Raw genomic sequence first — 24,643 nt, 5'->3', positions numbered from 1 at the left:
AGATAGATGTTAGATCAGATACATTCAGATAGATGTTGAGGCCTTAACTTTACTCATCTTTAAAACACCACAGAGAGAGAGACTCAGCGGTTAGCCTACCATTTTATGTATTTTATTACGACTATGCGGTCTAAAAAATAAGGATAATACAATCACGAAGATCCACTTTTATGTACAGTTAAAGTCGGAAGTTTACATACACTTAGGTTGGACTCATTAAAACTCGTTTTTCAACCACTCCACAAATTTCTTGTTAACAAACTATAGTTTTGGCAAGTCGGTTAGGACATCTACTTTGTGCATGACACAAGTAATTTTCCAACAATTGTTTACAGACAGATTATTTCACCTTCCTTTAAACAGCTTGGAAAATTCCAGAAAATTATGTCATGGCTTTAGAAGCTTCTGATAGGCTAATTGACATCATTTGAGTCAATTGGAGGTGTACCTGTGGATGTCTTTCAAGGCCTACCTTCAAACTCAGTGCCTCTTTGCTTGACATCATGGGAAAATCAAAAGAAATCAGCCAAGACCTCCGAAATAAAATTGTAGACCTCCACACGTCTGGTTCATCCTTGGAAGAAATTTCAAAAACGCCTGAAGGTACCATGTTCATCTGTACAAACAATAGTACGCAAGTATAAACACCATGGGACCACGCAACCGTCATACCGCTCAGAAAGGAGATGCGTTCTGTCTCCTAGAGATGAACGTACTTTGGTGCGAAAAGTGAAAATCAATCCCAGAACAACAGCAAAGGACCTTGTGAAGATGCTTGAGGAAACAGGTGCAAAAGTATCTATATCCACAGTAAAACGAGTCCTATATCGACATAACCTGAAAGGCCACTCAGCAAGGAAGAAGCCACTGCTCCAAAACCTCCATAAAAAAGCCAGACTACAGTTTGCAACTGCACATGGGGACAAAGATTGTACTTTTTGGAGAAATGTCCACTGGTCTGATGAAACAAAAATGTAACTGTTTGGTCATAATGACCATTGTTATGTTTGGAAGAAAAAGGGGGAGGCTTGCAAGCCAAAGAACACCATCCCAACTATGAAGCACGGGGGTGGCAGCATCATGTTATGGGGATGCTTTGCTGCAGGAGGGACTGGTGTACTTTACAAAATAGATGGCATAATGAGGTAGGAAAATTATGTGGATATATTGAAGCAACATCTCAAGACATCAGTCAGGAAGTTAAAGCTTGGTCGCAAATGGGTCTTCCAAATGGACAATGACCCCAAGCATACTTCCAAAATGTTGTGGCAAAATGGCTTAAGGACAACAAAGTCAAGTTATTGGAGTGGCTATCACAAATCCCTGACCTCAATCCTATAGAAAATTTGTGGGCAGAACTGAAAAAGCTTGTGCGAGCAACCTGACTCAGTTGGCTTCTGATTAAATTCAATTTTCACAGAACCGTTTGTTGCAATTTCGATGAGTTTCTCTTGTTCAGATATCGGTGAGTAGACTAGAGGCAGGGCATGAAAGGGATAACGAATCCAGTTGTTTGTGTCATCCGTTTCGGGAAAGTACCTGCGTAATTGCGTACCCAACTCACTCAGGTGCTTCGCAACATCACATTTGGCATTGTCCGTAAGCTTGAGTTCATTTGCACACACAAAAATCATACAATGATGGAAAGACCTGTGTGTTGTCCTTGTTAATGCAGACGGAGAAGAGCTCCAACTTCTTAATCATCGCCTCAAGTTTGTTGCGCACATTGAATATAGTTGCGGAGAGTCCCTGTAATCCTAGATTCAGATCATTCAGGCGAGAAAAAACATCACCCAGATAGGCCAGTCGTGTGAGAAACTTGTCATCATGCAAGCGGTCAGACAAGTGAAAATTATGGTCAGTAAAGAAAAGCTTGTCTCTCAATTTTAAAACAATGTGTCAATACTTTGCCCCTTGATAACCAGCGCACTTCTGTATGTTGTAAAAGCGTTACATGGTCGCTGTTCATATCATTGCAGCTCATAAAATACACGAGAGTTCAGGGGCCTTGCTTTAACAAAGTTAACCATTTTCACTGAACTGTCCAAAACGTCTTTCAAGCTGTCAGGCATTCCCTTGGCAGCAAGAGCCTCTCGGTGGATGCTGCAGTGTACCCAATGATAGTAGTAGTATGAAAACGCCAGGGGCGTCGGGAGCTACTGCTTATACGCGCGTTACCACTCCAATATGTCTCCCTGTCATGGCTTTTGCGCCATCAGTACAGATACCAACACATCTTGACCACCAAAGTCCATTTGATGTCACAAAGCTGTCCAGTACTTTAAAAATATCCTCTCCTGTTGTCCAGGTTTCCAGTGGTTTGCAGAAGAGGTCTTCCTCAATTGACCCCCCCATTAACGTAACGGACATATACCAGTAGCTGTGCCAGGCCCGCCATGTCTGTTGACTCATCCAGCTGTAACGCATAGAATTCACTGGCTTGTATGCGACGCAGTAATTGTTTCAAAACATCTCCTGCCACGTCACTGATGCGTCGTGAAACAGTGTTGTTTGATGAAGGCATTCTCTGTATAGTTTTTTGGACCTTTTCCCCCCCAGCACTGTCCCAGCCATATCCGCAACAATAGGAATAATTAAGTCCTCCACAATAGTATGGGGCTTGTCTGTCCTAGCCACTCTGTAGCTCACCATATAAGACACTTCTAGTCCCTTCTTATTAATGGTATCTGTTGCTTTTATACATGTCTTACTACTCGAAGTCATCTTAATTCTCACTCAAAAAACTCCTGTGGCTTATTTTTAAAATTGGCATGTTTTGTTTCTAAATGTCTGCGCAAGAGTGAAGGTTTCATCAAGTTGTGAGATAGTACTTTTGCACATATAACACACTGTGTCTGAGGAAAGGCACTACTCCCAATATAAAGGAACCCCAAATCAATGTAGTTCTCATCATTATTGCTCCTCTTCGATGGTCCAACGTCCCTGTCTGTTGTTCGGTGCTTTCCTGGGTAAGGGGGCAGTAGCTCTTCGGCTGCATCAGATTCACAACTGTCAGTGTCCATGCTAGCTGGGCTAACAACAAAAGTAGGATTACTGATGCTAGAGTTGGTTGTGCTCGTGGAAGCAGAACAACTTGTGTCGTCGACAGGTGCAGGTGTAGTACTGCTGGTAGTAGAAGTACTACCAGTAGAGCTGGTATGTGTCTCTATGGACATATGGACCGAGAGAGTAACGGTTAATGTGATTGGATGTTAATTATTTGACTGTTAATTATTTGACTAGGCTACCTGTATTTGACATTGTTTTGTTATTTCGCTGAACACTAGATTTGTCTGTGAAACGAGGCTACTTGTTTAAAAAAAAAAGTGAATCGCATTTTTATGTGGCGTACCCTCGACGGCATTGCGCGTACCCCCATACCCCAGTTTGGGAATACCTGCGTCAAAAGTCAGTTTGTCAAATTTCTGCCCTTTCTGCCCTGCTGGAGTGGTGTAAAGCTCACTGCCATTGGACTCTGAAGCAGTGGAAACGCGTTGTCTGGGGTGATGAATCCCGCTTCACCATCTGGCAGTCCGACGGACGAATCTGGGTTTGGTGGATGCCAGGAGAACACTACCTGCCCGAATGCATAGTGCCAACTGTAAAGTTTGGTGGAGGAGGAATAAAGGTCTGGGGCTGTTTTTCATGGTTCGGGCTCGGCCCCTTAGTTCCAATGAAGGGAAATCTTAACGCTACAGCATACAATTACATTCTAGACAATTCAGTGCTTCCAACTCTGTTGCAATAGTTTGGGGCCCTTTCTTGTTTCAGCATGACAGTGCACAAAGCGAGGTCCATAGAGAAATAGTTTGTCGAGATCTGTGTGGAAGAACTTGACTGGCCTGCACAGAGCCCTGACCACATCGAACACCTTTGGGATGAATTGGAACGCCGACTGCGAGCCAGGCCTAATCACCCAACATCAGTGCCCGGCCTCACTAATGCTCTTGTAGCTGAATGGAAGCAAGTCCCGACAGCAATGTTCCAACATCTAGTGGAAAGCCTTCCCAGAAGAGTGGAGGCTGTTACAGCAGCAATGTTCCAACATCTAGTGGAAAGCCTTCCCAGAAGAGTGGAGGCTGTTATAGCAGCAATGTTCCAACATCTAGTGGAAAGCCTTCCCAGAAGAGTGGAGGCTGTTATAGCAGCAAAGGGGGGACCAACTCCATATTAATGCCCATGATTTGGAATGAGATGTTCGACTAGCAGGTGTCCAGATACTTTTGGTCATGTAGCGTATATTTTTATAGTTGCTCAAACATATTGTTAATTCATGTTATACTTCATAGACAATGCTTTGGTAACAGTGGCAAAGCATTTATTGAATTGAATTGCCAGATGGACAGACAGAGAAACAGAGAACGACAGACATTTTCGTAAGTTAGAGCTAGAGATATCTGTTTTTTCATGGGCTGAGTCTCAATCCACCACATCCGTCTATGTTGGACTTCCGCATCTGCAGTGAAAGGTGGCCAACCTACAGTGGTATTTGTCAGACCACGAGACATCCCGACAATCGGTCTTCTCATGAAAACGTCTGCAGTGTCCAAACTTTTGACATCCCGCTCTTTTAAAACAACGGACAATTTAAAGAACGGACATCCCTCTCTCTTAAAGATAACATCTCCTTTATACAAAAAAGAAAAATATTTCCCACCAGTTAATCATAGACAGACAGACTTTATAAAAACAGGAAGTCCTGCAGGCATGGATCCACCTGGTTCTGTACTGACGCTGAGGTCTGTGTGTTACTGAAGCTGGTTCTGTACTGACGCCGAGGTCTGTGTGTTACTGAAGCCTTCGGACCTCCTCCACGTCTGTTTCCTCTGGGGGGTTAAGAGCCAGCCTGTCACACACACACACACACACACACACACACACACACACACACACACACACACACACTGATTTACTCTGCAGCTTCAGCGAAACACACACAAACACACAAACACACACACACAGTGTCACGTACCTCTCACTCCTGTCCCTCTGCCTGGGCTTGTAGAGGAGCGAGACTGTTTCCCTCTGTCACATACACACAAACACACACACACATACAGAGACATACACGGACACACACGGACACACAAAGACAAATACACATACACAGAGGTTTATGTTATTCTGTCTGGAGCCCTAAAGCCTTGCATAAGCTTTGCACCCAGCAGGCAAACAGGGTCATGTGACCTGAACATTCAGTGATTTCATGTGCTGTACGTTGTGGTAGTGTGTTCGTGTGTGTGTACTTTAGTGCTATTCTTGTGAGGACAAAAAGTCCTCACAAAAGTCCTCACAAGAATAGTAAACCAAGAAAAAATATATATATTTTAAGCTTAGGGGTTAGGGTTAGAATTAGGGTTAGGTTTAAGGTTAGGTTTAGGGTTCGGGAAAATAGGATTTTGAATGGGAATCAATTGTTGGTCGCCAAAAAGTCCTCACAAGTATAGTAATACCACACTGTGTGTGTGTGTGTGTGTGTGTGTGTGTGTGTGTTTCACCTGGATCCTCTTCTTCCTCTGTTGATGTAGCATGTTGATGGTCTCCTCTCTCTGTCTGGCCTACAACACACACACCTCAGGGGTAAAAAGGTTGATGTAGCATGTTGATGGTCTCCTCTCTCTGTCTGGCCTACAACACACACACCTCAGGGGTAAAAAGGTTGATGTAGCATGTTGATGGTCTCCTCTCTCTGTCTGGCCTACAACACACACACCTCAGGGGTAAAAAGGTTGATGTAGCATGTTGATGGTCTCCTCTCTCTGTCTGGCCTACAACACACACACCTCAGGGGTAAAAAGGTTGATGTAGCATGTTGATGGTCTCCTCTCTCTGTCTGGCCTACAACACACACACCTCAGGGGTAAAAAGGTTGATGTAGCATGTTGATGGTCTCCTCTCTCTGTCTGGCCTACAACACACACACCTCAGGGGTAAAAAGGTTGATGTAGCATGTTGATGGTCTCCTCTCTCTGTCTGGCCTACAACACACACACTTCAGGGGTAAAAAGGTTGATGTAGCATGTTGATGGTCTCCTCTCTCTGTCTGGCCTACAACACACACACCTCAGGGGTAAAAACGTTGATGTAGCATGTTGATGGTCTCCTCTCTCTGTCTGGCCTACAACACACACACCTCAGGGGTAAAAAGGTTGATGTAGCATGTTGATGGTCTCCTCTCTCTGTCTGGCCTACAACACACACACCTCAGGGGTAAAAAGGTTGATGTAGCATGTTGATGGTCTCCTCTCTCTGTCTGGCCTACAACACACACACCTCAGGGGTAAAAAGGTTGATGTAGCATGTTGATGGTCTCCTCTCTCTGTCTGGCCTACAACACACACACCTCAGGGGTAAAAAGGTTGATGTAGCATGTTGATGGTCTCCTCTCTCTGTCTGGCCTACAACACACACACCTCAGGGGTAAAAAGGTTGATGTAGCATGTTGATGGTCTCTTCTCTCTGTCTGGCCTACAACACACACACCTCAGGGGTAAAAAGGTTGATGTAGCATGTTGATGGTCTCCTCTCTCTGTCTGGCCTACAACACACACACCTCAGGGGTAAAAACGTTGATGTAGCATGTTGATGGTCTCCTCTCTCTGTCTGGCCTACAACACACACACCTCAGGGGTAAAAAGGTTGATGTAGCATGTTGATGGTCTCCTCTCTCTGTCTGGCCTACAACACACACACCTCAGGGGTAAAAAGGTTGATGTAGCATGTTGATGGTCTCCTCTCTCTGTCTGGCCTACAACACACACACCTCAGGGGTAAAAACGTTGATGTAGCATGTTGATGGTCTCTTCTCTCTGTCTGGCCTACAACACACACACCTCAGGGGTAAAAAGGTTGATGTAGCATGTTGATGGTCTCCTCTCTCTGTCTGGCCTACAACACACACACCTCAGGGGTAAAAAGGTTGATGTAGCATGTTGATGGTCTCCTCTCTCTGTCTGGCCTACAACACACACACCTCAGGGGTAAAAAGGTTGATGTAGCATGTTGATGGTCTCCTCTCTCTGTCTGGCCTACAACACACACACCTCAGGGGTAAAAAGGTTGATGTAGCATGTTGATGGTCTCTTCTCTCTGTCTGGCCTACAACACACACACCTCAGGGGTAAAAAGGTTGATGTAGCATGTTGATGGTCTCCTCTCTCTGTCTGGCCTACAACACACACACCTCAGGGGTAAAAAGGTTGATGTAGCATGTTGTTGGTCTCCTCTCTCTGTCTGGCCTACAACACACACACCTCAGGGGTAAAAACATTGATGTAGCATGTTGATGGTCTCCTCTCTCTGTCTGGCCTACAACACACACACCTCAGGGGTAAAAAGGTTGATGTAGCATGTTGTTGGTCTCCTCTCTCTGTCTGGCCTACAACACACACACCTCAGGGGTAAAAAGGTTGATGTAGCATGTTGTTGGTCTCCTCTCTCTGTCTGGCCTACAACACACACACCTCAGGGGTAAAAACGTTGATGTAGCATGTTGATGGTCTCCTCTCTCTGTCTGGCCTACAACACACACACCTCAGGGGTAAAAAGGTTGATGTAGCATGTTGATGGTCTCCTCTCTCTGTCTGGCCTACAACACACACACCTCAGGGGTAAAAACGTTGATGTAGCATGTTGATGGTCTCTTCTCTCTGTCTGGCCTACAACACACACACCTCAGGGGTAAAAACGTTGATGTAGCATGTTGATGGTCTCTTCTCTCTGTCTGGCCTACAACACACACACCTCAGGGGTAAAAAGGTTGATGTAGCATGTTGATGGTCTCCTCTCTCTGTCTGGCCTACAACACACACACCTCAGGGGTAAAAAGGTTGATGTAGCATGTTGATGGTCTCCTCTCTCTGTCTGGCCTACAACACACACACCTCAGGGGTAAAAAGGTTGATGTAGCATGTTGATGGTCTCCTCTCTCTGTCTGGCCTACAACACACACACCTCAGGGGTAAAAAGGTTGATGTAGCATGTTGTTGGTCTCCTCTCACAGTCTGGCCTACAACACACACACCTCAGGGGTAAAAACATTGATGTAGCATGTTGTTGGTCTCCTCTCTCTGTCTGGCCTACAACACACACACCTCAGGGGTAAAAAGGTTGATGTAGCATGTTGTTGGTCTCCTCTCTCTGTCTGGCCTACAACACACACACCTCAGGGGTAAAAAGGTTGATGTAGCATGTTGATGGTCTCCTCTCTCTGTCTGGCCTACAACACACACACCTCAGGGGTAAAAAGGTTGATGTAGCATGTTGATGGTCTCCTCTCTCTGTCTGGCCTACAACACACACACCTCAGGGGTAAAAAGGTTGATGTAGCATGTTGATGGTCTCCTCTCTCTGTCTGGCCTACAACACACACACCTCAGGGGTAAAAAGGTTGATGTAGCATGTTGATGGTCTCCTCTCTCTGTCTGGCCTACAACACACACACCTCAGGGGTAAAAAGGTTGATGTAGCATGTTGATGGTCTCCTCTCTCTGTCTGGCCTACAACACACACACCTCAGGGGTAAAAACGTTGATGTAGCATGTTGATGGTCTCTTCTCTCTGTCTGGCCTACAACACACACACCTCAGGGGTAAAAAGGTTGATGTAGCATGTTGATGGTCTCCTCTCTCTGTCTGGCCTACAACACACACACCTCAGGGGTAAAAAGGTTGATGTAGCATGTTGATGGTCTCCTCTCTCTGTCTGGCCTACAACACACACACCTCAGGGGTAAAAAGGTTGATGTAGCATGTTGATGGTCTCCTCTCTCTGTCTGGCCTACAACACACACACCTCAGGGGTAAAAAGGTTGATGTAGCATGTTGATGGTCTCTTCTCTCTGTCTGGCCTACAACACACACACCTCAGGGGTAAAAAGGTTGATGTAGCATGTTGATGGTCTCCTCTCTCTGTCTGGCCTACAACACACACACCTCAGGGGTAAAAAGGTTGATGTAGCATGTTGTTGGTCTCCTCTCTCTGTCTGGCCTACAACACACACACCTCAGGGGTAAAAAGGTTGATGTAGCATGTTGATGGTCTCCTCTCTCTGTCTGGCCTACAACACACACACCTCAGGGGTAAAAACGTTGATGTAGCATGTTGATGGTCTCCTCTCTCTGTCTGGCCTACAACACACACACCTCAGGGGTAAAAAGGTTGATGTAGCATGTTGATGGTCTCCTCTCTCTGTCTGGCCTACAACACACACACCTCAGGGGTAAAAACGTTGATGTAGCATGTTGATGGTCTCTTCTCTCTGTCTGGCCTACAACACACACACCTCAGGGGTAAAAACGTTGATGTAGCATGTTGATGGTCTCTTCTCTCTGTCTGGCCTACAACACACACACCTCAGGGGTAAAAACGTTGATGTAGCATGTTGTTGGTCTCCTCTCTCTGTCTGGCCTACAACACACACACCTCAGGGGTAAAAAGGTTGATGTAGCATGTTGATGGTCTCTTCTCTCTGTCTGGCCTACAACACACACACCTCAGGGGTAAAAAGGTTGATGTAGCATGTTGATGGTCTCCTCTCTCTGTCTGGCCTACAACACACACACCTCAGGGGTAAAAAGGTTGATGTAGCATGTTGATGGTCTCCTCTCTCTGTCTGGCCTACAACACACACACCTCAGGGGTAAAAAGGTTGATGTAGCATGTTGATGGTCTCCTCTCTCTGTCTGGCCTACAACACACACACCTCAGGGGTAAAAAGGTTGATGTAGCATGTTGATGGTCTCTCTCTCTGTCTGGCCTACAACACACACACCTCAGGGGTAAAAAGGTTGATGTAGCATGTTGATGGTCTCCTCTCTCTGTCTGGCCTACAACACACACACCTCAGGGGTAAAAAGGTTGATGTAGCATGTTGATGGTCTCTTCTCTCTGTCTGGCCTACAACACACACACCTCAGGGGTAAAAAGGTTGATGTAGCATGTTGATGGTCTCCTCTCTCTGTCTGGCCTACAACACACACACCTCAGGGGTAAAAAGGGAACTACATCGGCTTCAGGAAGTATTCTCACACCTTCACTTTTTCCTACTTTTGTTGTTAAAGCCTGAATTTAAAATTGATGAAACTTAGATTTTTTTTGTCACTGGTCTACACAAAGTAGAATCATTTTTTTATTTTTTTACATTTTTACAAATTCATTAAAAAATGTAAAGTTGAAATGTCTTGACTCAATAAGAATTAAGTTATTTTTGTTATAGCAAGACTAAATAAGTTCAGGAGCAATAATGTGCAAAACAATTCACATAATAAGTTGCATGGACTCTGTTTGCAATAATAGTGTTTAACCCCCAAGGTCGATGTCCACAACCCCCCGTGAAAATCGAATTAGCATAATAAATTCTGTTCTGCCTGCGGCTATGGAACCCTGACCTGTCCACCGGACGTGCTACCTGTCCCAGACCTTCTGTTTTCAACTCTCTAGAGACCGCAGGAGCGGTAGAGATACTCTTAATGATCGGCTATGAAAAGCCAACTGACATTTACTCCTGATTATTATTTGTGAACATTTGAACATCTTGGCCATGTTCTGTTATAATCTCCACCCGGCACAGCCAGAAGAGGACTGGCCACCCCTCATAGCCTGGTTCCTCTCTAGGTTTCTTCCTAGGTTTTGGCCTTTCTAGGGAGTTTTTCCTAGCCGCCGTACTTCTACACCTGCATTGCTTGCTGTTTGGGGTTTTAGGCTGGCTTTCTGTACAGCACTTCGAGATATTAGCTGATGTACGAAGGGCTATATAAAATAAACTTGATGAAACTTGATAATAAATAAATCTCCATCAAAATCTGTCAGTTTAAGCTGGAGATATATGTTTTTTATGCTTTCGATGTGTCTCAATCCACCTCATCCTCCTACATCTGCAGTGAAAGAACTAGAGCGATGCTTGTCAGACCATGAGTTGTAGGTAGGTACTTCTAGGTAGAGATGCAAAGAAAAAGACATATCTCAGACTGGCCAATAAAAGATTAAGATGGGCAAAAGAACACAGACACTGGACAGAGGAACTCTGCCTAGAAGGCCAGCATCCCGGAGTCGCCTCTTCACTGTTGACGTTGAGACTGGTGTTTTGCAGGTACTATTTAATGAAGCTGTTGAGGACTTGTGAGGAGTCTGTTTCTCAAACTAGACACTCTAATGTACTTGTCCTCTTGCTCAGTTGTGCACCGTGGCCTCCCACTCCTCTTTCTATTCTGGTTAGAGCCAGTTTGCGCTGTTCTGTGAAAGGAGTAGTACACAGCGTTGTACGAAATCTTCAGTTTCTTGGCAATTTCTCTCATGGAATAGCCTTCACTTCTCAGAACAAGAATAGACTGACGAGTTTCAGAAGAAAGGTCTTTGTTTCTGACCATTTTGAGCCTGTAATCGAACCCACAAATGCTGATGCTCCAGATACTCAACTAGTCTAAAGAAGGCCAGTTTAATTGCATCTTTAGTCTGGACAACAGGGTTCAGCTGTGCTAACATAATTGCAAAAGGGTTTTCTAATGATAAATTAGCCTTTTAAAATGATAAACTTGGATTAGCTAACACAACGTGCCATTGGAACACAGGAGTGATGGTTGCTGATAATGGGCCTCTGTACGCCTATGTAGATATTCCATTAAAGAAATCTGCCGTTTCCAGCTACAATAGTCATTTACAACATTAACAATGTCTACACTGTATTTCTGATCAATTTGATGTTATTTCAATGGACAAAAAAATTGCTATTCTTTCAAAAACAAGGACATTTCTAAGTGACCCCAAACGTTTGAACGGTAGTGTATGTAAATGTGATATTTCAGTTTTTTAAATTTGTAATACATTTGCAAAAGATGTCTAAAAACCTGTTCTTGCTTTGTCATTATGGGGTATTGTGCGTAGATTGATGAGGGGAATACCCTATTTAATCTAATTTTACAATAAGGCTGTAACGTAACAAAAATAAAGCTCTGAACCAGTTTGATGAAGTGATCTCTCTTTTACTTTGAGCCAGGAGAGATTTACATGCATATTATTAATGTTAGCTTTCTGTGTATTTTAAGGGCCAGCCGTGCTGCCCTGTTCTGAGACAACTGCAATTTTCCCAAGTCCCTCTTTGTGGCACCTGACCACACAACTGAACAGTAGTCCAGGTACGACAAAACTAGAGCCTGTCTGCCTTGTTGATAGTCTTGTTTAAAAGGCAGAGTAGGGCTTAATTATGGACAAACTTCTCCCCATTTTAGCTACTGTTACATCAATATGTTTTTGACCAATTTTACCTTTTTTGTAGTTAATAAATCCAATGTGAAACGTGATAACTACAGTATCCTTAACTAGCATTGACATTTTTTATATATTTTTTCAGAATTTAAAATCTCTCTCCCTAATTTCTGAATCAGGCCTGAAACATCAGTGGCTACAGTAGACTATGCTACGAAGGGGGGAGGGGCTACAAGAGACGGAGGGGGGAGGGGCTACAGTAGACTATGCTACGAAGGGGGGAGGGGCTACAAGAGACGGAGGGGGGAGGGGCTACAGTAGACTATGCTACGAAGGGGGGAGGGGCTAAAAGAGACGGAGGGGGGAGGGGCTACAGTAGACTATGCTACGAAGGGGGGAGGGGCTACAAGAGACAGAGGGGGGAGTGGCTACAGTAGACTATGCTACGAAGGGGGGAGGGGCTACAAGAGACAGAGGGGGGAGGGGCCACAGTAGACTATGCTACGAAGGGGGGGAGGGGCTACAGTAGACTACACTTCGGAGGGGGGAAGGGCTACAGTAGACTACACAGAGGGGGGAGGGGCTACATTAGACTATGCTACGGAGGGGGGAGGGGCTACAGTAGAATATGCTACGGAGGGGGGAGGGGCTACATTAGACTATGCTACGGAGGGGGGAGGGGCTACAGTAGACTATGCTACGGAGGGGGGAGGGGCTACAGTAGACTACACTTCGGAGGGGGGAAGGGCTACAGTAGACTACACATAGAGGGGGGAGGGGCTACATTAGACTATGCTACGGAGGGGGGAGGGGCTACAGTAGAATATGCTACGGAGGGGGGAGGGGCTACATTAGACTATGCTACGGAGGGGGGAGGGGCTACAGTAGACTATGCTACGGAGGGGGGAGGGGCTACAGTAGACTACACTTCGGAGGGGGGAGGGGCTACATTAGACTATGCTACGGAGGGGGGAGGGGCTACAGTAGACTACACTTCGGAGGGGGGAGGGGATACAGTAGACTATGCTACGGAGGGGGGAGGGGCTATAATAGACTATGCTACGGAGGGGGGAGGGGCTACAATAGAATATGCTACGGAGGGGGGAGGGGCTACAGTAGACTACACTTCGGATGGGGGAGGGGCTACATTAGACTATGCTACGGAGGGGGGAGGGGCTACAGTAGACTATGCTACAGAGGGGGATGGGCTACAGTAGACTACACTTAGTAGGGGGGAGGGGCTACATTAGACTATGCTACGGAGGGGGGAGGGGCTACAGTAGACTACACTTCGGAGGGGGGAGGGGCTACATTAGACTATGCTACGGAGGGGGGAGGGGATACAGTAGAATATGCTACGGAGGGGGGAGGGGATACAGTAGACTACACTTCGGATGGGGGAGGGGCTACATTAGACTATGCTACGGAGGGGGGAGGGGCTACAGTAGACTATGCTACAGAGGGGGATGGGCTACAGTAGACTACACATAGAGGGGGGAGGGGCTACATTAGACTATGCTACGGAGGGGGGAGGGGCTACAGTAGAATATGCTACGGAGGGGGGAGGGGCTACATTAGACTATGCTACGGAGGGGGGAGGGGCTACAGTAGACTATGCTACGGAGGGGGGAGGGGCTACAGTAGACTACACTTCGGAGGGGGGAGGGGCTACATTAGACTATGCTACGGAGGGGGGAGGGGCTACAGTAGACTACACTTCGGAGGGGGGAGGGGATACAGTAGACTATGCTACGGAGGGGGGAGGGGCTATAATAGACTATGCTACGGAGGGGGGAGGGGCTACAATAGAATATGCTACGGAGGGGGGAGGGGCTACAGTAGACTACACTTCGGATGGGGGAGGGGCTACATTAGACTATGCTACGGAGGGGGGAGGGGCTACAGTAGACTATGCTACAGAGGGGGATGGGCTACAGTAGACTACACTTCGGAGGGGGGAGGGGCTACATTAGACTATGCAACGGAGGGGGGAGGGGATACAGTAGAATATGCTACGGAGGGGGGAGGGGATACAGTAGACTACACTTCGGAGGGGGGAGGGGATACAGTAGAATATGCTACGGAGGGGGGAGGGGCTACAGTAGACTATGCTACGGAGGGGGGAGGGGCTACAGTAGACAACACTTTGGAGGGGGGAGGGGCTACATTCAACTATGCTACGGAGGGGGAGGGGCTACAGTAGAGGGAGGGGGGGTGGCTACATTAGACTATGCTACGGAGGGGGAGGGGCTACAGTAGAGGGAAGGGCTACATTAGACTATGCTACGGAGGGGGAGGGGCTACAGTAGAGGGAGGAGGGGCTACAGTAGAGGGAGGGGGGGTGGCTACATTAGACTATGCTACGGAGGGGGAGGGGCTACAGTAGAGGGAGGGGCTACATTAGACTATGCTACGGAGGGGGAGGGGCTACAGTAGAGGGAGGAGGGGCTACATTAGACTATGCTACGGAGGGGGGAGGGGCTACATTAGACTATGCTACGGAGGGGGAGGGGCTACAGTAGAGGGAGGGGGGGCAACATTAGACTATGCTACGGAGGGGGAGGGGCTACAGTAGAGGGAGGGGGGGGCTACATTAGACTATGCTACAGAGGGGGGAGGGGCTACAGTAGAGGGAGGGGGGGGCTACATTAGACTATGCTACGGAGGGGGAGGGGCTACAGTAGAGGGAGGGGGGGCTACATTAGACTATGCTACGGAGGGAGAGGGGCTACAGTAGACTATGCTACGGAGGGGGAGGGGCTACAGTAGAGGGAGGGGGGGGGCTACATTAGACTATGCTACGGAGGGGGAGGGGCTACAGTAGAGGGAGGGGGGGGGCTACATTAGACTATGCTACGGAGGGGGGAGGGGCTACAGTAGAGGGAGGGGCTACATTAGACTATGCTACGGAGGGGGAGGGGCTACAGTAGAGGGAGGGGGGGGCTACATTAGACTATGCTACGGAGGGGGAGGGGCTACAGTAGAGGGAGGGGGGGGCTACATTAGACTATGCTACGGAGGGGGAGGGGCTACAGTAGACTATGCTACGGAGGGGGAGGGGCTACAGTAGAGGGAGGGGGGGGCTACATTAGACTATGCTACGGAGGGGGAGGGGCTACAGTAGACTATGCTACGGAGGGGGAGGGGCTACAGTAGAGGGAGGGGGGGGGCTACATTAGACTATGCTACGGAGGGGGAGGGGCTACAGTAGAGGGAGCGGCTACATTAGACTATGCTACGGAGGGGGAGGGGCTACAGTAGAGGGAGGGGGGAGGCTACATTAGACTATGCTACGGAGGGGGGAGGGGCTACAGTAGAGGGAGGGGCTACATTAGACTATGCTATGGAGGGGGAGGGGCTACAGTAGAGGGAGGGGGGGCTACATTAGACTATGCTACGGAGGGGGAGGGGCTACAGTAGAGGGAGGGGGGGGCTACATTAGACTATGCTACGGAGGGGGAGGGGCTACAGTAGACTATGCTACGGAGGGGGAGGGGCTACAGTAGAGGGAGGGGGGGGCTACATTAGACTATGCTACGGAGGGGGAGGGGCTACAGTAGAGGGAGGGGGGGCTACATTAGACTATACTACGGAGGGGGAGGGGCTACAGTAGAGGGAGGGGGGGACTACAGTAGACTATGCTACAGAGGGGGAGGGGCTACAGTAGAGGGAGGGGGGGGGCTACATTAGACTATGCTACGGAGGGGGAGGGGCTACAGTAGAGGGAGGGGGGGGCTACATTAGACTATGCTACGGAGGGGGAGGGGCTACAGTAGACTATACTACGGAGGGGGAGGGGCTACAGTAGAGGGAGGGGGGACTACAGTAGACTATGCTACAGAGGGGGAGGGGCTACAGTAGAGGGAGGGGGGGCTACATTAGGCTATACTACGGAGGGGGAGGGGCTACAGTAGAGGGAGGGGGGGGCTACATTAGACTATGCTACGGAGGGGGAGGGGCTACAGTAGAGGGAGGGGGGGGCTACATTAGACTATGCTACGGAGGGGGAGGGGCTACAGTAGAGGGGGGAGGGGCTACATTAGACTATGCTACGGAGGGGGAGGGGCTACAGTAGAGGGGGGAGGGGCTACATTAGACTATACTACGGAGGGGGAGGGGCTACAGTAGAGGGAGGGGGGGGCTACATTAGACTATGCTACGGAGGGGGAGGGGCTACAGTAGAGGGAGGGGGGGGCTACATTAGACTATGCTACGGAGGGGGAGGGGCTACAGTAGACTATGCTACGGAGGGGGAGGGGCTACAGTAGAGGGAGGGGGGGGCTACATTAGACTATGCTACGGAGGGGGAGGGGCTACAGTAGAGGGAGGGGGGGGCTACATTAGACTATACTACGGAGGGGGAGGGGCTACAGTAGAGGGAGGGGGAGCTACATTAGACTATGCTACAGAGGGGGGAGGGGCTACATTAGACTATACTACGGAGGGGGAGGGGCTACAGTAGAGGGAGGGGGGGGCTACATTAGACTATGCTACGGAGGGGGGAGGGGCTACAGTAGAGGGAGGGGGGGGCTACATTAGACTATGCTACGGAGGGGAGGGGCTACAGTAGAGGGAGGGGGGGCTACAGTAGACTATGCTACGGAGGGGGGAGGGGCTACAGTAGAGGGAGGGGGGGGCTACATTAGACTATGCTACGGAGGGGAGGGGCTACAGTAGAGGGAGGGGGGGGCTACATTAGACTATGCTACGGAGGGGAGGGGCTACAGTAGAGGGAGGGGGGGGCTACAGTAGACTATGCTACGGAGGGGCAGGTAGCCGACACACAGACACTGGAAAAGAAGTTCAACTGGCAGGCAGACAGACATTGGAATACGTTTCTGAGTGACAGTAAGGGCTTTGCATAGACGCTTTGTTGCGTTTCTTGTGGGACTGGAAAAAAATGCCTGGAACGTAAAATAATGTTATTAACCGGTTCCCAGCCCTGCCCCACACACACACACACACACACACAAACACACACACAGTCAGTAATGTTGAAGCCCAGTGTGTGCAGCAGTAATTAGTAAACAGGCTATAAGGTTGATTTACAGGAGGGAGACAGAGAGAGAGACGGTCTTTCACTGGCTGATAGACCATTAGGAATATGCTGTGTGGGCACGTGTGTGTGTGTGTGTGTGTGTGTGTGTGTGTGTGTGTGTGTGTGTGTGTGTGTGTGTGTGTGTGTGTGTGTGTGTGTGTGTGTGTGTGTGTGTGTGTGTGTGTGTGTGTGTGTGTGTGTGTGTGTGTGTGTGTGTGTGTGTGTGTGTCTTGAGACAGTATGAGATACCCAAGACAAGCTTTCATTCAATTAATTCACCATCCCCTCTCTCTCTCTCTCTCTCTGTGTAATCAGTTAAAGGTCTATACATCAGATGGATGGACCATCAGGACACCACTATATCACTGGTCACTACCACCTCTACTCTAACGCACACACTCCGGGTCGTTTCCTCTCACCATGTCCATGTATCTCTGTCTCTCTTCCTGTCTCTGCTTCTGATGGCGAGCCTCCTGCAGCCTGTCCTCCTGTCTCTGCTTCTGATGGCGAGCCTCCTGCAGCCTCTCTCCTGTTTCAAACACACACAGGGTTGGGGAGTAAAGGATACATGTAAGGGATTATAATGTAAGGGATTATAATGTAAGGGATTATAATGTAAGGGATTACAATGTAAGGGATTACAATGTAAGGGATTACAATGTAAGGGATTACAATGTAAGGGATTACAATGTAAGGGATTACAATGTAAGGGATTACAAAAAAAACGGTAACTGTAATCCGTTACGTTACCAGCAAAAATATTGTAATCGGATTACAGATACTTTAGAAAAACTAGATGATTACTTTGTACAGTCGTCTCAAATAAAACTGTGAAAGACCTCAGCGTTACTCTGGACATTGATCTCTGTTTTGACGAACATATCAAGACTGTTTCAAGGACAGCTTTTTTCCATCTACGTAACATTGCAAAAATCTGAAACTTTCTGTCCAAAAATGATGCAGAAAAATTCATCCATGCATTTGTTACCTCTAGGTTAGACTACTGCAATGCTCTACTTTCCGGCTACCCGGATAAAACACTAAATAAACTTCAGTTAGTGCTAAATACGGCTGCTAGAATCCTGACTAGAACCAAAAATGTGATCATATTACTCCAGTGCTAGCCTCCCTACACAGGCTTCCTGTTAAGGCAAGGGCTGATTTCAAGGTTTTACTGCTAACCTACAAAGCATTACATGGGCTTGCTCCTACCTATCTTTCCGATTTGGTCCTGCCGTACATACCTACACGTACGCTAAGGTCACAAGACGCAGGCCTCCTAATTGTCCCTAGAATTTCTAAGCAAACAGCTGAAGGAAGGGCTTTCTCCTATAGAGCTCCATTTTTATGGAATGGTCTGCCTACCCATGTGAGAGACGCAGACTCGGTCTCAACTTTCAAGTCTTTACTGAAGACTCATCTCTTCAGTGGGTCATATGATTGAGTGTAGTCTGGCCCAGGAGTGTGAAGATGAACGGAAAGGCTCTGGAGCAACGAACCGCCCTTGCTGTCTCTGCCTGGCCGGTTCCCCTCTCTCCACTGGGATTCTCTGCCTCTAACCCTATTACAGGGGCTGAGTCACTGGCTTACTGGTGCTCTTTCATGCCGTCCCTAGGAGGGGTGCGTCACTTGAGTGGGTTGAGTCACTGACGTGATCTTCATGTCTGGGTTGGCGCCCCCCCTTGGGTTGTGCCGTGGCAGAGATCTTTGTGGGCTATACTCGGCCTTGTCTCAGGATGGTAAGTTGGTGGTTGAAGATATCCCTCTAGTGGTGTGGGGGCTGTGCTTTGGCAAAGTGGGTGATGTTATATCCTTTCTGTTTGGCCCTCATCGGATGGGGCCACAGTGTCTCCTGACCCCTCCTGTCTCAGCCTCCAGTATTTATGCTGCAGTAGTTGATGTGTCGGGGGGCAAGGGTCAGTCTGTTATATCTGGAGTACTTCTCCTGTCTTATCTGGTATCCTGTGTGAATTTAAGTATGCTCTCTCTAATTCTCTCTTTCTCTCTTTCTTTCTCTCTCTCGAGGACCAGAGCCCTACAACCATAACCCAGGACTACCTGGCATGATGACTCCTTCCTGTTCCCAGTCCACCTGGCCGTGCTGCTGCTCCAGTTTCAACTGTTCTGCCTGCGGCTATGGAACCCTGACCTGTTCACCGGACGTGCTACCTGTCCCAGACCTGCTGTTTTCAACTCTCTAGAGACCGCAGGAGCGGTAGAGATACTCTTAATGATCGGCTATGAAAAGCCAACTGACATTTACTCCTGAGGTGCTGACTTGCTGCACCCTCGACAACTACTGTGATTATTATTATTTGACCATGCTGGTCATTTATGAACATTTGAACATCATGGCCATGTTCTGTTATAATCTCCACCCGGCACAGCCAGAAGAGGACTGGCCACCCCCCATAGCCTGGTTCCTCTTTAGGTTTCTTCCTAGATTTTTGCCTTTCATGTGAGTTTTTCCTAGCCACCGTGCTTCTACACCTGCATTGCTTGCTGTTTGGGGTTTTAGGCTGGGTTTCTGTACAGCACTTTGATATATCAGCTGATGTAAGAAGGGCTATATACAGTGGGGCAAAAAAGTATTTAGTCAGCCACCAATTGTGCAAGTTCTCCCACTTAAAAAGATGAGAGAGGCCTGTAATTTTCATCATAGGTACACTTCAACTATGACAGACAAAATGAGAAAAAGAAATCCAGAAAATCACATTGTAGGATTTTTAATGATTTTTAATTTAATTGTATTATTATATGTACTGGAAAGCAATGGGTTAGAAGAAGCTTACATAACCAACCCGTAAAGTAACATTTTACATCCATATATGGCCAGCTATGTAAACTTTAACATTGATTTATCCTGTAATAGATGTGGTTCAACTGGTAACATACATTTTTGTTTTCTTCTAATGTCTCTTCAGGGGAAAGTAATCTAAAAGTAACTGAATGTAATCAGATTACGTTACTGAGTTTGGGTAATCCAAAAGTTACGTTACTGATTACAATTTTGGACAAATAAAATACAATTTTACTGGTCACATACACATGATTAGAGCAGATGTTATTGCGAGTGTAGCGAAATGCTTATGAAAAATAAATGCTGTGCTCATGGAATGGTATTGTCACGACTTCCGCCGAAGTCGGTCCCTCTCCTTGTTCGGGCGGCGTTCGGCGGGCGACGTCGCCGGTCTTCTAGCCATCGCCGATCCACCTTTCATTTTCCATTTGTTTTGTCTTGTTTTCCCACACACCTGGTTTACATTTCCCTCATTACTTGTCATGTATTTAACCCTCTGTTCCCCCCATGTCTGTGTGTGAAATAGTTTATTGTCGGGTTGGCACTCTTCCGGCTGGTTTGCGCCGGGTTTTATTTTACACCCGTGCTTTTTGACAGCCTGTACTTTGTACTTTGTTATTTTTGTACTTAGTGCTGCCTCACTTGTTCTGAGGGCATTTGTTTTTGTGACGCGGTTGTGTTCTATTCATATATTGCCTCAGTAAAGGGCCTTGTCCAATCATCTATGCTCTCCTGCGCCTGACTTCCAATGCACCAGCTACGCCCACACCGTGACAGGCATACTTTGAGCACTACTGAAAAGTGATATTCACATGTGAAAAATGAATGCCATATGCTGCATTTGCTACAGGCCTATTGTTTACCTTTTTGTTGGTGACAGGTAACTAATAACTGCAAAGAAAATAACCTACCCAACCCTGAACACACACACACACACACACACACATATTGATGTTTTCATGACTTTGATATCTAAGGTAGGGCTGTATACAGAAGAAGATGGTTTGAGAGCAGCATTGGTGACTAAAAAGGAAAAATAAAAGGTTATTTAATTGTTTTGGCACATGACCTCAAATTGAGACTAGAAATGCAGGTGTTTTGAAATGAAATGGTTAATTCCCTAGTTAAAGCTGTGTGTTCATATCCACTCAATATTAGTTCCCGCACTCCCAACACATAACAATGACATTAAAGCTCATTATAATAATGCAAAAGGGTCTTAGTTGACACTCAAATGTTTTATTCTATACCCATTTGAGGAAAGAAACGTTCTTAATTTGTTTGATGATAAGATTAAATATTTCCAGGGGACCTCATGGGGTCCCGACCCCATGTTTGGGAACCACTGACCTAAACTATCCAGGAGGTAGATCACAGGAGGCTGCATATGTTACACAATACACAGTCCTGTAATAGTATAACTAAATATCTCATAAGGAAAAAAATATTGCGTCAGAAATAAGCGTGACAGCAGGTGAACCGAGCAGTGTGCCTCGCATGGTTTGGCCGGGCTAACGTTACTTTACCGACTACCAGAAGTGTCTCATCATGGTTTGTCGGGGCTATCGGCAGCCTCTGGCGGATGTCTGCGTTGACCAGGCGGGACTCTAGCGGAGGCAGCAGTGACAGAGAGGTCCACAGCTGCTTGGCGTGAGACACATCTTCAGGAGACGAGCCGTCAAACACTGTGAAGAAGTATTTATCCAACTCTGTCTCTAACTGCTCTGCCTCTCTCCTCTCCTCCTCCGTTACTCCAGCCCGCGGCTCTGACTCACACATTACGATAGCCAGTGTGTTTTTACCAACCAACAACAGAGCGGATATCACCGAATCATCAATATTATAAAGTAACCGAGCCACAGACGAACATTGATATTGCTAGCTAGCTAAATGGAGAGATGATACAATGTGAAAATGTTTCGTTTTTGGCAACCCGGAAGTGTGGAGAGCGCGTCTGTTACCAAGGCGACAGGACGCTCCAGGAGGACGCCAGCAAAAGCACCGTTTATCTGCCAGGTGAGTGTGTGTTGCATAAGGAATGAGGGGGGAATACATGTAACACTAGTATAGTGTGTGTTGCATAAGGAATGAGGGGGGAATACGTGTAACACTATTATAGTGTGTGTTGCATAAGGAATGAGGGGGGAATACATGTAACACTAGTATAGTGTGTGTTGCATAAGGAATGAGGGGGGAATACATTTAACACTAGTATAGTGTGTGCGTGTGTCTGAAACAGAATAACATATTAGAACGTGGAATAAAATATGTTATGTTGGCAGAATGGTTAGTAATTGCAGTGTGTTTAGACAGCTCTGTCCGCCCCGTAGACTAGTGGTAAGATGAGTGGACGTGTCATAATACTCAAACAACCTGGCAGTCAAACAGGGAAATAGTTCCAATTGTTTTCCCACCATTCATTTTTCCCATAGGGGATTCTAGAAACACTTCAAATAAGGGCTGTGTTTCGTGTTGACTTACCCTGGCGTGACGTTTTGATAACCGTGTAAATCTCTCTCGGACAAGGTGACTTTTAGCAGTAGTACTAGTAGTAGTAGTAGTAGTACAGACAGAGCTGTCCATGTGAAGGTTCTGACAGACAGAGCAGTCTATTGTACTGAGTCTGGTTACCATATCAATGAATGAGACGGTACTGAGTCTGGTTACCATATCAATGAATGAGACGGTACTGAGTCTGGTTACCATATCAATGAATGAGACGGTACTGAGTCTGTTTAACATATCAATGAATGAGACGGTACTGAGTCTGGTTAACATATTAATGAATGAGACGGTACTGAGTCTGGTTAACATATTAATGAATGAGACGGTACTGAGTCTGTTTAACATATCAATGAATGAGACGGTACTGAGTCTGGTTAACATATTAATGAATGAGACGGGACTGAGTCCGGTTACCATATCAATGAATGAGACGGTACTGAGTCTGTTTAACATATCAATGAATGAGACGGGACTGAGTCTGTTTAACATATCAATGAATGAGACGGTACTGAGTCTGGTTAACATATTAATGAATGAGACGGTACTGAGTCTGGTTAACATATTAATGAATGAGACGGTACTGAGTCTGGTTAACATATTAATGAATGAGACGGTACTGAGTCTGGTTAACATATTAATGAATGAGACGGTACTGAGTCTGGTTAACATATTAATGAATGAGACGGTACTGAGTCTGGTTAACATATTAATGAATGAGATGGTACTGAGTCTGGTTAACATATTAATGAATGAGACGGTACTGAGTCTGGTTAACATATCAATGAATGAGACGGTACTGAGTCTGGTTACCATATCAATGAATGAGACGGGACTGAGTCTGGTTACCATATCAATGAATGAGACGGTACTGAGTCTGTTTAACATATCAATGAATGAGACGGTACTGAGTCTGTTTAACATATCAATGAATGAGACGGTACTGAGTCTGGTTACCATATTAATGAATGAGACGGGACTGAGTCTGGTTACCATATCAATGAATGAGACGGTACTGAGTCTGTTTAACATATCAATGAATGAGACGGTACTGAGTCTGGTTACCATATCAATGAATGAGACGGTACTGAGTCTGTTTAACATATCAATGAATGAGACGGTACTGAGTCTGTTTAACATATCAATGAATGAGACGGTACTGAGTCTGGTTACCATATCAATGAATGAGACGGTACTGAGTCTGTTTAACATATCAATGAATGAGACGGTACTGAGTCTGTTTAACATATCAATGAATGAGACGGTACTGAGTCTGGTTACCATATCAATGAATGAGACGGGACTGAGTCTGGTTAACATATTAATGAATGAGACGGTACTGAGTCTGGTTACCATATCAATGAATGAGACGGTACTGAGTCTGTTTAACATATCAATGAATGAGACGGTACTGAGTCTGGTTACCATATCAATGAATGAGACGGTACTGAGTCTGGTTACCATATTAATGAATGAGACGGGACTGAGTCTGGTTACCATATCAATGAATGAGACGGTACTGAGTCTGTTTAACATATCAATGAATGAGACGGTACTGAGTCTGTTTAACATATCAATGAATGAGACGGTACTGAGTCTGGTTAACATATTAATGAATGAGATGGTACTGAGTCTGGTTAACATATCAATGAATGAGACGGGACTGAGTCTGGTTACCATATCAATGAATGAGACGGTACTGAGTCTGTTTAACATATCAATGAATGAGACGGTACTGAGTCTGTTTAACATATCAATGAATGAGACGGTACTGAGTCTGGTTACCATATTAATGAATGAGACGGGACTGAGTCTGGTTACCATATCAATGAATGAGACGGTACTGAGTCTGTTTAACATATCAATGAATGAGACGGTACTGAGTCTGGTTAACATATCAATGAATGAGACGGTACTGAGTCTGGTTACCATATCAATGAATGAGACGGTACTGAGTCTGGTTACCATATCAATGAATGAGACGGTACTGAGTCTGTTTAACATATCAATGAATGAGACGGTACTGAGTCTGGTTAACATATCAATGAATGAGACGGTACTGAGTCTGGTTAACATATCAATGAATGAGACGGGACTGAGTC

The 24,643-nt window shown here is 46.5% G+C and overlaps 1 protein-coding gene across 1 annotated transcript; it reads right to left on the bottom strand.

The window, feature by feature from the left end:
* Positions 1 to 4,301: 4,301 nt before the first annotated feature.
* Positions 4,302 to 21,980, bottom strand: hoatz (HOATZ cilia and flagella associated protein). The gene is made up of 5 exons (XM_071362924.1): positions 21,566 to 21,980; positions 17,659 to 17,768; positions 5,499 to 5,558; positions 4,973 to 5,025; positions 4,302 to 4,846 (listed from the first exon to the last, which is right to left on the bottom strand). Exons 1-5 carry the CDS (start codon positions 21,816 to 21,818, stop codon positions 4,789 to 4,791), a joined length of 534 nt encoding a protein of 177 aa, XP_071219025.1. The 5' UTR covers positions 21,819 to 21,980; the 3' UTR covers positions 4,302 to 4,788.
* Positions 21,981 to 24,643: the final 2,663 nt, after the last annotated feature.

The sequence above is a fragment of the Salvelinus alpinus genome, chromosome 24 (genome assembly GCF_045679555.1).
Source record: "Salvelinus alpinus chromosome 24, SLU_Salpinus.1, whole genome shotgun sequence".
Lineage (NCBI taxonomy): Eukaryota > Metazoa > Chordata > Actinopteri > Salmoniformes > Salmonidae > Salvelinus > Salvelinus alpinus.
This window is presented reverse-complemented; position numbering and strand designations above follow the sequence as displayed.